We start from the raw sequence: 16,424 nt of genomic DNA, 5'->3' as shown, positions 1-16,424 counted from the left end.
TGATCGAATCGCCGGCCTTCTAGTATCATCTCCAGACTTGGCTGCGTGCCGTCAATCTTGTTTTGCCAGTCCAGGGATCCGTTATTTCCCATGTACACATTCTCAGGACTGGCACCTTGCCGGTAAATCGCTTTCCATCCTTTTTCATTGTGCTTTGCATAGTCCAGTATTTCGAACGCATCTTGATCTCCTGGGTTGGTTTCGTTGAAGTATACAATGATGCTTTCCGTGTAAAGAGTATCAGTCTTTGAATCGATGAAGCCACATGGGCATGAGCTGCTGGAGGTGGTACTGCTGGCCGCTCCGATTGCAAGAGTTGCGAGAGAGGTCACCAAGAGAAGCAGCATGGTTGCAACACCTCGGCCGGGTCGAGTTGTACAGCGCTCTTACCACAGGCCAGTGCAGTATAAGAGTGAAGAAAGATTCGTCTTTGGTGGCCACTCAAGAAAACCACGCATCAGAGTTGAGATGGATCTCTGAAGGACGAGGATTACGATCGGCCAGGGTAAGTCTAGGTCAAATCATACATCAATGCGTAATAAGTAGATAATCATGACCGAACGCATCCAGGTAAGCTCGCAACCAGCGCCTTCGACATCCCACGGAACCTCACACCTATTACGTTCATCGGAAGATGCCCGTGATTCCGGGACTCGGGTTTATGGATCTAGCGTAGATGAGCACTCCAGGTGAACACAAAGGATTGGCGTGGCGAGCATGTTCGCGGAACGTGTGCCGATATCTAGCCTTTGCGTTGAGCATTTGTGATGCTTTGGGGATGTTATGGGCTCCACACCCACCTTTTGGTAATGACTTTATTGGGAAGAGCGGGAATGCTAGACAAACCCTATCGAACTCTGGTGGTTGTAAAACATTATCAGAGCTTAATGAGGGCTCAGGGAAAACCTTAAGGCATGTCCTTTGTTGGTACTTAGACTTTCAGGTATAGWTTCCCAGCAGACAATGCTCGTCAGCATGTGAGGACCGGCCTTTAGGATGCATCATGCGGATGATCTCTGAATCCACGCAATCCCTCCATGCCAGGGAGAGAGCGGCATTTCCACGATATCGCGCTTTCTCAACGGAGGGATCGCGCAATCTTCAAGCTCCATACCAGTGGACATCATGGTCTTGGGAGAGATTCGCATTGGCCCATTAATCTGCTGAGCTGCGGACCGTTGACGCTCCGGAGAAAGGCATCTGTGTGATGGATAATGTGGTGCTTTGTGTCGGACCACGTGGATGAATTTCCTGAACAAGGCGGTCTAGGCTATGCAGCGATTTGAGATGGAGAATTGGAGTCGTACATATCCATGTGGTGAACACAAGCATCGCGGCGAGGCACCCCGTTTGCCGCCCGCGGGTGGTGTAGAGGAACGAGTGAGGGAAACCGCTGGACGCGATGATGTATGAGCGGCGATGTCGGCTCGGATAGGGCTGATTTACGGGAAGGCCGGCCGCCGTGACGTTCCCGTGCAGGGATCATCCCAGCGGGTTTTGAAGTGGAGCTCAGATCTGTGACGTCCTGAAAGGTCTGCATGATGCAGTCTGCCTGATTATCACAACATTGAACCTACAACGGGGCCACCAAAATCCACGCTACATCCCACAATTCGCGGCCAATGCTCTCGACACGAGCAGGGGCGGTGTGATTGATGGTTGCCTGCTTTGAGATGGATCCCAGATGTCCCCCTCGCTACAACCACGACTTGATGATCAGAGTCACAATAATGGAGAGTACTCTTATCTCTTGAGCATTATCATTCTGGTAGCTATAGCCACATGTTGGCTCTCTTAGTGGCGATGAAGCCACTACCCTCAACGTGTTGCCATTATCTCAATAGCCACAGATAGGTGCTCCTCGCGGCCCAAATCGATGGTAGGTCAATACACCTGTGGAAGATTTCCGAGAAAGCAGCAATGGCGAAAAAGCATACTAACAGCACCACGGCATTTGTACCAGCAGTGCTGATACCTTTCTCCGCCAGAACAAGCCACAGCTTGATGCCGGCCGTCCAGAATGTCAGACATTGGGCCGTAAAGATGCCTGCCGAGCTTGTTAGCTGGATGGAAATGCAACAGACTGCGCAGTGTGAACTCACTGAACGACCTTTCGCCAAGCCATATGAAAGGTGCCAGGGAGAGGAACTTTTGAACGCCATCAAAAAGCTCAACAGCGATCATGATGCCGACAATTACCAGGAAGTCGTCAACTCTGGCGTATGGCCCAGAGGCAGCGAAGCTAGCGACCGAGTGACTCTCGGAGAGATCCAGGTATGGGTGCAGCTCCAACTCCTTGTTGACATAACGAGGAAGGAGGACAACGAAGTACTTTAGCGCCATCCCAGCGGCTGTGGAAAGAAGTGCCACGCCCCAGTATGGAACGCGCACATCCTCTTTGATTTTCAATCCAGCCTTGAGTTCTGTCTTCAACGTGGCGTTGATGGCCAGATCAGCGAAGAAAAGACCAGTGGCGGAGTACCATCCCCAGTACGACATCCAGAAGGACCCAAGGGCGAATAGCCCCAGACCTTGGATGTGCCACTTCGGGCGTGTGAACGGCAAGATCACCATCAAGAAGTATACCGTGAAGGACTGTTTCAGTGTCAGAATTTCAGCGAAGCTTGCTGTTGCAAATCGAGCTTACCTGGTAATAGATGACGGAAGGGACCCACAGCGTTGCAGTCGGCCAGGACATGTTTGCAGCTTGCGTGAACCAATCTTCGGTAAGCCAAAATAAGTTGAAGATGGCTCCGATAGCCGCGCCTCCATTGGATATCACAGATGGGGTCTCAATCGACTGATTGGGAAGTTTCGTCTTGAACTCGGCGATGTATTGCGTCCCGATTTGAGAGAATATGAGCATCGACAGCCCAGAGGCCACAGCAATGGCTAGGACCATGCGTACGGTTCGTCGGATAATAGTCGCTGCGTACGTTTGTCCCGTGGGATTCTCCAGAAAGGACACACAAATAGTGCGCATGGAYAGGACGATGAAGAAGTTGTATATGAGGCTGGCGTTCCACAGCGGGACGCTCAGCACATATCGTAAAATGTCCTGGTAGGCCGGTCCTGGTGTCCTGTCGGAAACCATAGTTGGGATAAAGGTCTCGAAGAAGATCCAGATGAAGCTGWGAATGACCAGAATTCCTCGGAGACCAGTGATGTAGGAGTGTCGACTTGATCGCTTCAGCGGAGCATCATGTTTGGCAGCCTCAAATGATGACATCGAGCTGACCGGCAACTTGTCGTCTGTCGAGCTTCGGAGGGAACTGTTGCCTGACTTCTCATCGTTGGAAGTGGACATGATGGCCGAACCCTTGAATGCTACCAGGAGACAAGGCTTGTGCTGCGCAAAAGGAACCAAGCAGATCTTATCCTTGCTGTGTCCAAAGTAGAGAGATGCCTTGACGATGTTGAGACGTTGTTCTTGAGCTCACCATGAAATTGGCCCAGATTGAAGTAATTCAAAATCGCTCGGTGCGAGGTACTGATCAATAGGGCTGATCACCGCTTTCCCAACAATGGTTCGCTAAGATGTGAGACGAACCAAACAGATGAAGTCCTGACGCAACGCCCTAACTCTGTTCCCTTACAGACGATCCTGGTGGGAATATGCCTCATCTCCAGGAATCAACCTTCTCGACCGCGTGGGATGTCCAACAACTTATGAAGGACTTCGTGGGTTGTCTTCCTTCACCGAGGTCTCGTTCGTACACAGGCCTCCCCGAACGTAATGAGTTTTTTTGCCACTGTGATTGAGGAAACGAAGGCATCGAAGTTCGGTACACAAGCTTCATTCTGAACCAAGGTACGTTCCGCTCGAGCCTGCCGAGCCGTCGTACGCTCCCGCCGATGCCCACATCAGACGTCAGTACCATACATGTGTCAGGTCGAGAAGAGTCGAAGGCAACTCCCAGAGGATCGCATATGGGGATTGGTGCCGCATGGAATTAGCGTTCGAGGAAGACTAGAGTTCCGCATCCTCACTCGGGACCCACCGATGATCGACCGGCATGGACCGAACACCGGCAATGCAGTCCAGTGCTGCATGAGTCTAAGTTAGTCTCAAGCCGCGACAATTATGCGAATCTACGCTACGAAATTGCCGGCCTCAAGTTTATGCCGCTTTGAGTCTTGAGAGAACGACGTTGTGCCTGTCTTCTAGCTTGACAGTAGTCCCCGTTGTGGAGTTCTACGTTATTGATCCTCCAGATCTATCTTGACTTTGGGCTAGAACTTCGAAGGACGACATCAGTAGCGAACCAGAGCGAAGATGCGATTCCCGTGCCTGGCAGTACCGTCCGGAGATGCTTCATACCTCGTGTACTTGCATGCGTCGTTGAGCCGCAACTACCGCACGATGTCCCCTAGTGTGGGATGGAAGGCCCGTAGGGATGTCGCCTTTGTCCTAATGTGTCATGGTCCAGGCACACCCGGTCCTAGCACCGCCGAGGAGAACTCCATTCCCCAGGCAAAGAGACTACGCCTCGAACGCAACGGCAGTTCAAGCGGACACACCACCATCATGGCTAATGCCATGGCTAGAACGATGTGTACCATCACCACCGCATGGCATACCAATACCTCAATCCCATATATACATCCAACTTGGACAGTAAAATAATAATTCATCCAGCACATCAACACATCAATACATTACACATCCACACATCACACACCAACACATCACACATCAACACAACCCACATCAAAACATCAAACACATCGAACACATCAATACATCTTCCGAGTTGTTTTCTCGTCTTCTTTCTTCCAATCTATTAGCATCAAGCGAGTCCTCAGCATATCTCTGGTTACAACACAGCTACCCATAAACATAAACACGAACATGAACACCAACATGTCAAAGGAGGTCGAAGCAGGAGAGCCATACTCCACAGGAGCAAAATCATCAATCACATCCCTCACATCCAAAGCAACACAAGCCATCCGATCAGGGACATCAATCCTCTCAGACTGGATTCTAGACTGGACCCCCTTCGTTCTGGTTGTGACATACTTTATCGTCACAACTGCGATATTCGTTCTATGCAACGAAGGAACCATCAAAGTCTTCTACTTCTTCTTCATGGCAACAAACTTCTACATTGCAGCCACCTGTGTGATCGAGTCCTTCCTCGGATTGACCCCGGTACGAGATGCTCGCAAGGCTGCAATGGCCGTCGAAGCTTGCAGCCAATTCCCCAGCGACCTCAACGGCAAGGCCAAGGATCTACCAATCATTGACATTGTCATCGTTGCCTACCTCCCCAACGAGAAGGACATCATCCGAAACCAGGTCCTTTACGCCTGTGAGGAACTCGTCTACCCAAAGGAGAAGTTGAACATCAACTTGGTCTACAACACACCAAAAGAAATCGAGCCTCTGGAGAGCGAGCTGGCTTTGTTGCCAGAACAATACAAGAACCTTCGGGTTATCAAGGTGCCCGGCTCCAAGTCCAAGGCAGACAACCTCAACTACTTCTTCTCTCTCAAGTCGAACGCAGATGTCATTGGAATCTTCGACGCCGACCACTGCCCACACCCACACAACCCCCGCTGGGCAGCTGAGCGCTTCCTTGCCGATGAGACCGTCGATATCGTCCAGGGTCGATGCATCGTATACAACACCAACGAGAGCTTCTACGCAAAGATGATCTCCATTGAATTCGATCGCATCTACGCCATCTCCCACCCAGGCCGAAGCCGCATGTTTGGATTCGGTCTTTTCTGTGGCAGCAACGGATACTGGAAGGCACCTCTCCTCCGCGAACACAAGATGGACGGATCAATGCTTACTGAAGACATCGACTCGGCTCTTCGCGCCTACGGTCTTGGCAAGAAAGCTGTTCACGACATGAACGTCACATCCTTTGAGATGGCACCCAACAACTTTGGAGCTTTCTGGAAGCAGCGCCTGCGGTGGGCTCAGGGCTGGACCCAAGCTTCTATCAAGCACATGCCATTGCTCTGGAACAACCCACCAACCGGCAGCCGAGGAATTGATCAACGATTCGGCGTCTTCTCTCTCTWGTTCGTGCGCGAGATCAGCTACTACCTCGTCACAATGCACACATGCCTGCTCATGAGCTTCCTTATCACGGGCTGGCCACACAATACTTCGGAGTTTGTTAGCCTCATCTTCTTTCGATACCCCATGGCGGAATGGTTTTTCTTCGCAACGTAAGTTTTCCTCCATCAATCACAATTGAGATACACGGACATGTCTAACATTTTTACAGAATTGTCGCTCTTCTGTTTACTCTTTACTTTACGGAGAAAGTTCGATCGGAGTTCACTACTTATTGGCAAATGGTGGTTTTCTGCATTGCATACATTCCATACTTGGTACTGCTGGCAGTCATGGGATTGTATGGACACGCTCGCCAGGTTGTCAAGTACAACAGCTGGAACCCAACGGCTCGCAAGTAATGGAATCATGATCAAAAATATAGATATAGATATAATGAAAGTCAAGCCAATGAAGCTTGTTCAACCAATATTTTTTGTTTACTGTATTGTTTGACATCCAGCACTACAGAATACTATTGACTGGAGGCTACGATTGACTAATAGTATAGACTACTAAGATTCACTACTACAATTGACTATAGAATACGACTGACTATAGAATACGATTGACTACTACGATTGACTACTACAGTTGACTACTACGCTTGACTACTACGACTGACTACTACGCTTGACTATAGACTAGATTAACTGTAGGACAGATTGACTATAGACTACAGACTACGACTGACTACTACGATTTACTACTACGCTTGACTACTACGCTTGACTACTACGCTTGACTACTACGCTTAACCCTAGGCTATGACTGCAAGATAGATTGACCACAGACTACAGACTACGATCAACTACTACAAATGCATACACACTACGATCAACCACAGACCACGAATACATTCATCAAAAGAAATCCCTATCACAGATTGAAAATCACACGAGAATAAATAACACAAACACCTCCAGCTAAACAAACAGTAGGTAGCATCAAATCAAGCCTGAATACTCTCCCATCGAAACTCGAACCCAAGCATTCCAAAGTCCATTCCTCTCTCTCTATTCCAAAAATCCAGATTTACACCACCACACCACATTCCACCCACGACTTAAAGCGTAACACCCCCTCCATTTCCTCGGAATTTCCCTCAAAAAGAAGTACCCGAGACACAGAAGAAGACACTTTTTAAACGAGAAACTCAATCCACCAAACGAAGTACGCATACCGAGCTACAAACCCCCATAATCRCACCCATCCATCACACTAGGGTAAAAAAACCATCTCAAACGGCATCTACAATCGGGCAGACTATAGATGTAAGAAATCCAAGCCACCCAACTGACTGGACACTTTCCCACGACTCGCTCGCAGCACACGGCAGTACCTTGCCCATTTTCAACCCACGACCATGGAAAGACATCGATTGTTCCTGAACCGAATAAATCACCACAGAAGGAACACCTAGATTCTTCCTCGGAGATAAAACTCTGTTCTGACAATTCCAAAATATGAGACATGTAGTTTTGTGGGGATGGGGAGCAGGGCATTCATTAGCCATATTTGCCGCCAGTCTATAAAAGTGAGACATGTGTTGAATGAATGCAGGTAAGTGAGTAAAATGTCTTATGTGATTGTAGATCGAATTCTGAATCTTTTGATGAGTCGTTGAGTCTAGGCTCAACGTCAGGTGTTTCGGATGCTCCACGACTTTTTGGTCGTGGTTCGGGTCATGCCATCATGCCTACCTAACAATCTCAGTTGTGGAAGTCTAGGCCCGCCCGGTGCCAGCGATCTTGTCTTTGATGGGAACGGACGGAGGTACGCGTAGCAATAATGAGGTCTATTCAGAAGGGCTACATAGTCACATTATGTTATCGATATATGCAGTAGGAGCTTCTTGTTGCTCTGATTTTCGCTGCGAGGGCTTGGCGATGAAAAGGCGGGTGGAGAGCATGCTGCTTTTGATTGCAGCAAAATACGGTGAGCTTCGATATCTTACGATGCTTATCAAATCCATGTCCATCGTAAACGAGACTTCCCATTGCAAAGAGCATTGCAGCAAACCATGCAGGAAAGCGATCTCTCGCAACCCTTCCAACCCGATCATCCACCGAGAATCACAGCGCTAATTCGTCAGGCCAATCTTGCTGCCATCCCTCACATTTTGACTCGCAAAAGGTATCGGAGACGCACTTGAGCGACATCGTAACAGATGTACTCATTGTACAACAGGGATGCACTAGGGACGTTGGTCGGCCCTAGCTTCTTCTTTGTGTCCGGCATGCTAACGCCCTCCAGCGATGGGTGAACGCACTTTGCATCCTTCCAGCCGGAAGGACCGGTGGAGCCCTGTCCCCATGTAGAATGGAGACCTTGGGCGAGAGCGTCGTCGCCGGCAGAGTATGAAGCGTTGGTGAGGGTTTGCATTGGCTTCCCAAGTTCGGCTTCGCACAGGAGCAGCAGGGCGTGACCACCGCTGAAAGAAATGTCAGTGCTGCCAACAAGCGATCGGACGAACCACATGGATGGTAAACTGACGAAATGTAACTTGCGCAGTAGTTGCCTGATTTGCTCGAGGCATCTGCGAGATAGATTCCCTTTCCAAACATGTATCCGGAAACCTATGCAATGACAGGTGAGGTTAGCGACGTCTTGACCGATGTCAATTTGATCAGCGCATTGCGAGAGACATCTCCCCACTGCCGGCATGGGAAGACGATGCACGCTATACGCCCGCCATCGTTTATTGACTTACAGGTGCCTCGGGAGGAGCTATGCGCAGTCCTTGACTGAGAATGCCTCCGTAATTCGTAGCGCCTGTTACCACAAGGTCAATTTGTGCAATACATCAGTCATTGGCAAGGTAGCTTACGGGAGCCATGCCACAATAGCCTGCGATCACCAGTGACCTTTCCGAAGCTCTTTTCAAAACGGTCGTGTTCGCCTTGGCGTTCGATGCGGAAGACGTCAAGGAGATCGTAGTTGATGCCGTGAACATTGCTGTTCACAAGATAGTCATTGATGTTGGTAAACTCTGGAGTGCCGCGGTCGATAGGAGTGGTCTCTTGGAGGCGCAGATTGTTGAAGCGCAAGTCAAGAGGATGCACGGTGCTGTGCTTGTCCGATTTCAGAATGGCGTCTGCATCCTTGAGATCTGTCAAACTCTCGAGAAGGAGGACCTCTTTCTTGAGGCGCTCGTGCGTGTTGATGATTGGCGGCCCTGAGCAATCGAGTTAGCAGGTCAGCTTTCAAGGTACGGAACATATGCCACTCACTGTTGCGTCCGAATTCGTGCGGGATGTACGAGTAATACCGATTGCTCAGATCCTCAACACCCGATTGATCAAGAGTGTTGTCGTCGAGTAGAGCGGCAAGATCCTTGAGAGCTTGATAACCACGTGTGATGGTTGGTTTCGAGAGCTTGCCCAATGGCATCTTCTTTGCGTCGTAATTCATGTCCGCCATGGTGGAGTCAATGTACTCCTGATTGAAGATAAGCTCCACGAGCGACTTGACTGGAGGAGCGAGTGTGCACTTCGCAGGTGAAGTGCTCCGAGAGCGTTCACCCTTATGGTCAGCAGGGCCAGCTTTCTCGTCGTCGTCTTCGTCTTCCTGCTTCTCATCTTCGTCTTCAGAGTCAGGCTCGTAGCTGCGCTCCAGAAAGACATACTGTCCAGGCTTGGGAGCGTTGCCGCGATCCTTCCAAGCCAGTCTTGACTTGTCCTGGAATGGAYTGTCAGTATTGTGATGTCGCGATGCAACGGATTGAAGTAGCTGAAAAGACTCACCTTGAACTTCTTCTGGAATTCTTTGATAGCAGTGTCAAGTTCTCCATCTCCCAGCTGTTTGCTCTGGCCACGCTCACCGACGCGACCCCATCTTGTCCAAGTGTAGAACTGGGTACCCTTGGCGTTTGTGAGCAGCTGCACGCGGTAGAATTTGTTGTTGTTCTTTCCAGAATTGGTCTGGTCTGCAGAGTGAGGGAGTCAGAAAAGCTCAAGACTGGCCTGCATTGGATACCACTCACTGAGGTTCGCGTCCCATATTATGTTGRCGTCGTCAACGTAGATTTGGAAGGAGTTTGCAAGTGGGCATACTTCATCAACCGGGATGATCAGATTCTTGGCTTTTGCGTATTGACCGTCTGAGACGTCCGTCTTGCTGTTTTCGTATTTGGAGTTTTTCTTGAAGCCTGGTTCTTCATCATTGCCTTCCTTTTTGACTTCCTTCTTCACCTCCTTCTTCGCCTCCTTCTTGACCTCTTTCTTGGGAGGAGTTGTCTGGTCAGCATCGGAGTCGCTGTCGTCCACCGGCTGAGCCGCGGCTTTTCTTCCGCGTTTCTTCGGCTCCACTTTGACGTCCACATCTGGAGACGCGGCGCGCTTGTTACCTCCCCTGGTAGTGACCATCTTGGTTGACTTTTTGATCCGAAGCGAATCTGCAATGGGACGGTGTAGGATGGAGCGGAGGGAGAATGAGATGATGTTGGCGGGAAAGAGGTGGTATTTTGTCGCTTTTGACCGCATTGGCCATCAGCAGGCAGAAGGGCAGAAGGGCTCCACTTTTCCGTGGTTGCCTGAGCTGCCGCCTTGAGTTTGCCTCAGGACGTGGAAACATCACCAACCACGGACGGCATCAAATGTCTTGATGAAACTCACCCTTCATCTCAACTTCTCTTCTCTTCTCTTTCCTCCTCTTCACTTCATTCCACAGCACCATGGCTTCCATCCTCGATCTTCCCGCGGAGCTCGTCATYGGCATCGCGTCGTACCTCACTACCGAGGAATTGGGTCCATTGTACGTTTGATCTCGCACCTGCATCCGCCAAATGGCAGCCGAAGTGGCGCTCTATGTCACTCATGAATTGAAGGAGATCAGAGCGCTGTATTGGTCAAGTACGGAGTGCATGCGACTGTTCCAAGCTAATAAACATGCCTACCTACAGACGTCGATCGTGTAAACAGCTGGAGCGCCACATGTTCGAGACATTTGCCAAAGAATTCTTCACCAAACGTCAATTCATGATCCAGCGGACATCCCTCCAGGCTTTGGTGGACATCTCCAACCATCCCACTCTGTCAGAACGTCTGCAGGAGGTCATCATCAGTACAGACGTGTTCGAATGTGATGAGATCCCGCGAGAATGGCTACTCCGGACAGGTCAAGCTCGCGACATGCTGGCCGAGGCTTTTTCGAAGCTCAAGAATCTGCGCATCGTTGGTCTACGCGACTTCAATTCCAAGGGTCGTGTCAGAGAAGGCGGTCCAGAGGCGCTTTGGAGGAGCTACGGTAAGTCATGCAGCCTCTCCGTGTTGTGTTCATGTTTACTCCAATTCAAGCTCGCGCCGGTCTTCCCCATCAAAGTTGTGCTGCCGTATACAGAAACCACACACTAACATCCATCTGCTCTGCAGGTTGGTCCAAGGAACCAGCAACCACGTTGTTGGGCATGGACTCCGACACAAGTCCCGGATCTTTGTTCTCGCTGATTCTTTGTGCACTCGGCATTGCTTCTTCATATCCTCCAGATGTTCAGGTGATCCTGCGGAAACACAACACTCTAGTACCGCATGCCTTTATAGTCAATGCAACCAACGCTCCGGTGATCTCGAAGCTCAAGACCTTGTTCCTTGCACTGCATGCAGACAACACTACCATTTCGCGCAATCCCAGCTGCGAAGACCTTTTGAGACGATTCCTGCATACCGCGACGGATGTTGAAGTCCTTCGACTCAACTTCGATTCGCGATGGTCGGCAGCGTCTCGACTTCTGACCTGGCTTGGAACCATGCCCAGCGCAACGGATCTCAAGCTAGATGATCCCAAGTTGTTGGACATACCGCCAGCGCCCCTCAGTCATCTCACATCACTCGAAATCGGCATGGCATCAGTTTCAGCACCCTCACTCACTCGCGCCCTCTCCAGATCCAACCTCAAATCCTTCAGCCTGTGGAGGGTCACCATATCAGACATGGATATGACACGTCCGACTGCCGGCCATTGGGAGCCCGACCTTTGGCAGCAATTTCTTGGGGACCTTTCCGGGGCAATGAACGGTTCAGACAGTGTTAAGAGCATCCTGATAGGTCTCATAGCGCAGGTCACTCGAGTTGTCTCGCATGTGCCGACTTGGGAGAAGGTGCAGTTCTGTCCCGAAGGAACTTCCGACAAGGGTGATTTAAAGGTCGAATCATTACACAAGGAGGTGAAGTTCCGCGCTCGTTACGGAATGAGCGCATCTCGCTGGCTCAAGGATCTCTCGGAGCGTACATATGTGCGCAGCATCCACGGTGCGCCGGAATCGCCAGAGGTCGACAGCGAAGACGAAGACGAACAGAGTGATGATGATAGTGAGGAGGATGARCATGAAGARGCAGATGACGAAGGAGATGGTGAAGAATGAGAGCCGCGGCAGAGTCCGATTCAGAGGATGGAAATGCGATGAGAACCTGCACCAATAGCATGGTCTCGCTGCCGTAATCCGAGTTAAAGTCAGATATGACAAAGGCAACATGGATACCATCGTCAGTCGCCATCCCTCACTGCCGCATGGTGAGTAGCGGATGTATTCAAAGCAGCSGTCCCTGTTCCATCACTATCCCTGCCATACATATTACATGGCGCTCAAGTCGATGACATCAAAGGATGGAGATAATTCGTTGCCAAAGATATGACTTGTCGAAGATGTGCCCTCACCGAAGGTGCCAGTCCTTTTGGCCAATGGACATGGCTGGTGTTATCACGACTGCTCAGTGGGCTCCATTCGATTCAATTCATCGGCCTCTAGGTAAATTGAGCTGGTGCACCGTGCTTTTTGTGCAAACCGTATGCATAGCAGAGATTGTGCACCCTGGTCCGGAGATAATTTAGCGCAATTCCGGAGGGACCTTTCTTTTACTAAATGCCAGCAAAGTGCAAATGATGATTGAGAGATTGATATCGAAACAAGTTCCTCGCGCGTGATGTGGGTATATATATGTTGGCAGATTTCGTCGATTCCTTCCGAATTTCATCATATCAAACACATCTCCTCCTACCATAACATCCACTCGACCTTTCCAAAATCATTCAATCCTCAACACACCACACCACCCAAACATGCCACCCTACCAAACCATCGCCCTAGCAGGCTGCAACGGCAACCTCGGCCCCTCCATCCTCCAAGCCCTCATCAACGACGCCTACCCCTTCACCATAACAATCCTCTCCCAAACCGGCAAAAGCCCCCTCCCCAACAACCTCCTCCCCCCTTCGATCAAAATTCAAAAAGTCGACTACACCTCCACCCCTTCCCTAATTTCCGCCCTCCAAGGCCAAGAAGCCCTCATCTCCCTCCTCCCAGACTTCTCTCTCCAACCAAAATTAATCGACGCAGCCATCGTCGCCGGCGTGAAACATTTCATCCCCTCGGAATTCGGCAGTAATACTCTCCACCCTCAAACCGCCGCGCTCCCACTCTTCAGGGATAAAATCTCCACGCGGGAATATCTCCAATCCAAAAGTCGAGAAATTGGTTGGACGGTGATAATTAATGGATTACTCCTCGACTGGGGCCTAGAATCTGGATTTTGGATGACTTTTCCTCCTCTCCCTACGAAAATCTACGATGATGGGAATGTTAAACATTCCACTACTTTAAGATCGCATGTGGGCAAAGCGGTGGTATCCATCTTGAAGAATCCCCGAGCAGCAACGAATCATCGGGTGCTATATATTCAATCCACGGCGCTATCTCAGAATCACATTTTGGAAATTTTCAAAAAGAGGAATCCAGGGGTGGAAATTCCTACCGTGGCGGTTCGGACGGAGGAGATTTTGGAGAAGAGTTTGGAAGGGTTTAGAAAGGGACCGGGAGGAGGAGGGCAGGAATTTGTAGAGGCGATTATGGGGTTGTTGATTGTGAGTATTTTTCGTGAGGGGTATGGGAATGATTGGTCGGGAGGGAATGATAATTCTTTGGTGGGGGTTGAGGAGTTGGGTGAGGAGGAGGTTGAGGAGGTTGTGGGGAGGTTTTTGGCCGATGTGGAAGGGGGGGATGGGGTTGTGGGGGATTTGAAGTGGATTGAGTCGAAGGTGCTCGGGAAGGAAGGAAAGTAAGTGGTACTTGTGTGGGAGCTGGCAAATCAGGCCGTGTGCCCCTGTCTTCTCGGGGCGGATGTATGTGAGGGTGGGTAGTAAGCTAGTTTTCAAGTCTCTACGAATAGAGAGATTGGCGGTTGTTGATTTTGAACTTTTGTTCGTCTTGTATGTTTGTTTCGTTGAAACTGTACACCTAGATGGATGGATAGATAGATGGATGAATATATACAGCCCTTCTCTTATCCATCGAAATGAAGTGAAGTTCTTCTAGACCCAATATCTCCAATCAAAATCACAAGAAGAAGAAGAAGAAGAAGAATCATAACTTCATCATCACCATCATCAAAAATCCCCCCCGGCCCTCAAAGAATGCCACCCACAATATCCGTGAGCCCATCCAATAAATCGCCCACCAACTCCCCCAAGCCCAACAAATCCGCGGCCTTTGTCAAATCTCCATCGGTGCGATTCAACGCCCTCAATCCCTCCAAATCGCTCACCCCCTTACCCATCAAAACACTCAAGAGATCAGGCCAAGGAACCTCTCCGACACCCGGTACATCCTGATTCGCTCCCTCCGTTGATGACCCACTGCCACCACCATCACCATCACTCCCTACAAGTAAATCCCTCCCTGACCTCGCCCCAAAAATCCCCTGCCCGACCATCTTCACCCACTCCCAATTCCTCAAAGCAGGAGAATCCCTCTCGCCCGCATCCCAGAATTCCCAACCCACGACACTTCCAAAGTCTCCTCCATATTTCGCCTTCAAAGCAGCAATGGTACGGGAATACGTCGCGATGCCATACCATCCACTACCCCCATCGTTAGGATTCGCCAGCACGCCCATGACAACCCTCGAAGCGGCGTAACCATTCGCGATGATGGAATTGTATCCCGCTGGGGAACTGCCATCGCCCCAACCATTGTAGAATTGAGCATTGTACCAATTGACTAGTTTGCCGTTGGGTTTGTTGGGCGCGACGGCTTGGCGGTCGAGGTCTTTGTAGTTGAAGCCTGAGAGCCCGATTTCTCGCGGCGTGAGATCTGAGGCTACGGGGGCGAGGGTTAGGATGAAGGAGGGTCCGAGGTCTTTGTTTAGACGGCGGAGTAGAGCCAAGGGGCAGGAGACTGGGATGGGTTCTTCGATGTCGAGGTCTAGACCTTGGATTTTGTGGGTGCGGAGGGTTTGTAGGAGGGGAGTGTAGTATGCTTCATTCTATATATTCATGTTTTGTTAGGTTGAGGATATATGGGAGGTGGGTTTTGGTCTTACAATCCCTCCATTCGGACCGGAACATAATCGGGGATAGGTTCCTTTGGCGGCACCGCCCATCATCATCATAACTTTGACGCCTTGTTTTTGCAGTTGGGCGGCTTCGGACCAGACGGGGTTGTAGATGGGATCGTTGGGGGAGTGGTCGTTGAGGGTGATATCTCCCGGTTGGGAGTTGATATGCAAGGCGGAGAGGTAGATGTGTGTGATGTGGGTCTTTTGTTGAGTCAGAGGGAGCAGGGAGAGTTTTCCCCCAGAGGTGGTGCGAAATGTTTGTATGTACATGACGGTGCGGGCGCCATTTGCTCGTTTGGAGAGTTGTTGGTCTGCGGGGATAGATGTGACTGTTGTGATGAGGAGGGCCAAGAGGGCTGTGAGATGGTGGAGAAACATGATGATAATGATCGTTGGGAACGGTTGGAAAAGCAATCAAGGCAAGAGCAAAAGAGACGAGAAGGGAGAGAAGGAAGGAACGACCGACAGGCAGACATTCAAACAATAGAAGGTTTGTGAGACAGACAGGAGAGCGGGACATGTGGCAGGCAGTAGGTCCTCTTGGCAGACAGGTCCCCTATAGCAGCCTCGTCTGGGCATCATCTGCAGGGACGGCGTGACATGTCTGTGTGAGATGAGATGAGATGAGAGAAGAGATGCCGTCGTAGAGATCGACAAGCAGCAGCACGAGGAGATGCCCGAAACGGTATACGCATGCCACCCGGGGCGAGACGGGGCGGGGACGGGGGGCCTTGATGCATCCCGAGGGGCCAGGGCGTGTCGATCTTGTCCTCGAGCAGATGTTTGCGACGTATTGTACGAAGGAGGTCACGATGGAACTCGACATGCGAGTAATGACGAACGAAACGTGTCGGGGAGGAAATGAGGTGAAGCAATGCGATGAGGAAGATGACGTCGATGATGTGGATGATGATGATGATGATGAAGATGAAGCATCTCTTCCCGTGTTTCCATCGAGGCAGGAAACGGCGGGCGGGCGTAGTTAGGAGTGGAAGTGGAGGGGAGGGAAGGTAGGGGAAGTC

General features: G+C 50.5%; 6 protein-coding genes; 3 read left to right on the top strand and 3 right to left on the bottom strand.

Annotated features, from left to right (window-relative positions):
- Positions 1–1,832: 1,832 nt before the first annotated feature.
- RCC_00678 (uncharacterized protein) lies at positions 1,833–3,307 on the bottom strand (the record flags this gene model as incomplete). XM_023765838.1 has 3 exons in its annotated part: positions 1,833–2,047; positions 2,103–2,595; positions 2,648–3,307. The coding sequence occupies 3 exons, from the start codon at positions 3,305–3,307 to the stop codon at positions 1,833–1,835; spliced, it is 1,368 nt and encodes a 455-aa protein (XP_023621606.1).
- A 1,545-nt stretch (positions 3,308–4,852) lies between these two features.
- On the top strand, positions 4,853–6,435 carry RCC_00677 (related to glycosyl transferase, group 2 family protein; the record flags this gene model as incomplete). XM_023765837.1 has 2 exons in its annotated part: positions 4,853–6,186; positions 6,246–6,435. The coding sequence occupies 2 exons, from the start codon at positions 4,853–4,855 to the stop codon at positions 6,433–6,435; spliced, it is 1,524 nt and encodes a 507-aa protein (XP_023621605.1).
- Positions 6,436–8,188: 1,753 nt separating this feature from the next.
- RCC_00676 (related to poly polymerase) lies at positions 8,189–10,440 on the bottom strand (the record flags this gene model as incomplete). XM_023765836.1 has 7 exons in its annotated part: positions 8,189–8,507; positions 8,570–8,652; positions 8,787–8,848; positions 8,904–9,251; positions 9,307–9,754; positions 9,820–10,001; positions 10,059–10,440. 7 exons carry the CDS (start codon positions 10,438–10,440, stop codon positions 8,189–8,191), a joined length of 1,824 nt encoding a protein of 607 aa, XP_023621604.1.
- A 308-nt stretch (positions 10,441–10,748) lies between these two features.
- RCC_00675 (uncharacterized protein) lies at positions 10,749–12,434 on the top strand (the record flags this gene model as incomplete). XM_023765835.1 has 3 exons in its annotated part: positions 10,749–10,828; positions 10,977–11,320; positions 11,446–12,434. 3 exons carry the CDS (start codon positions 10,749–10,751, stop codon positions 12,432–12,434), a joined length of 1,413 nt encoding a protein of 470 aa, XP_023621603.1.
- A 695-nt stretch (positions 12,435–13,129) lies between these two features.
- On the top strand, positions 13,130–14,128 carry RCC_00674 (related to 2`-hydroxyisoflavone reductase; the record flags this gene model as incomplete). The annotated part of the gene is made up of 1 exon (XM_023765834.1): positions 13,130–14,128. One exon carries the CDS (start codon positions 13,130–13,132, stop codon positions 14,126–14,128), a length of 999 nt encoding a protein of 332 aa, XP_023621602.1.
- A 344-nt stretch (positions 14,129–14,472) lies between these two features.
- RCC_00673 (uncharacterized protein) lies at positions 14,473–15,780 on the bottom strand (the record flags this gene model as incomplete). XM_023765833.1 has 2 exons in its annotated part: positions 14,473–15,330; positions 15,388–15,780. The coding sequence occupies 2 exons, from the start codon at positions 15,778–15,780 to the stop codon at positions 14,473–14,475; spliced, it is 1,251 nt and encodes a 416-aa protein (XP_023621601.1).
- Between the last annotated feature and the right edge of the window lie 644 nt (positions 15,781–16,424).

This window comes from Ramularia collo-cygni (assembly GCF_900074925.1).
Source record: "Ramularia collo-cygni strain URUG2 genome assembly, contig: RCC_scaffold01, whole genome shotgun sequence".
Lineage (NCBI taxonomy): Eukaryota > Fungi > Ascomycota > Dothideomycetes > Mycosphaerellales > Mycosphaerellaceae > Ramularia > Ramularia collo-cygni.
The sequence above is the reverse complement of the archived record's forward strand: the minus strand, read 5'-3'. Positions and strand labels throughout refer to the sequence as shown.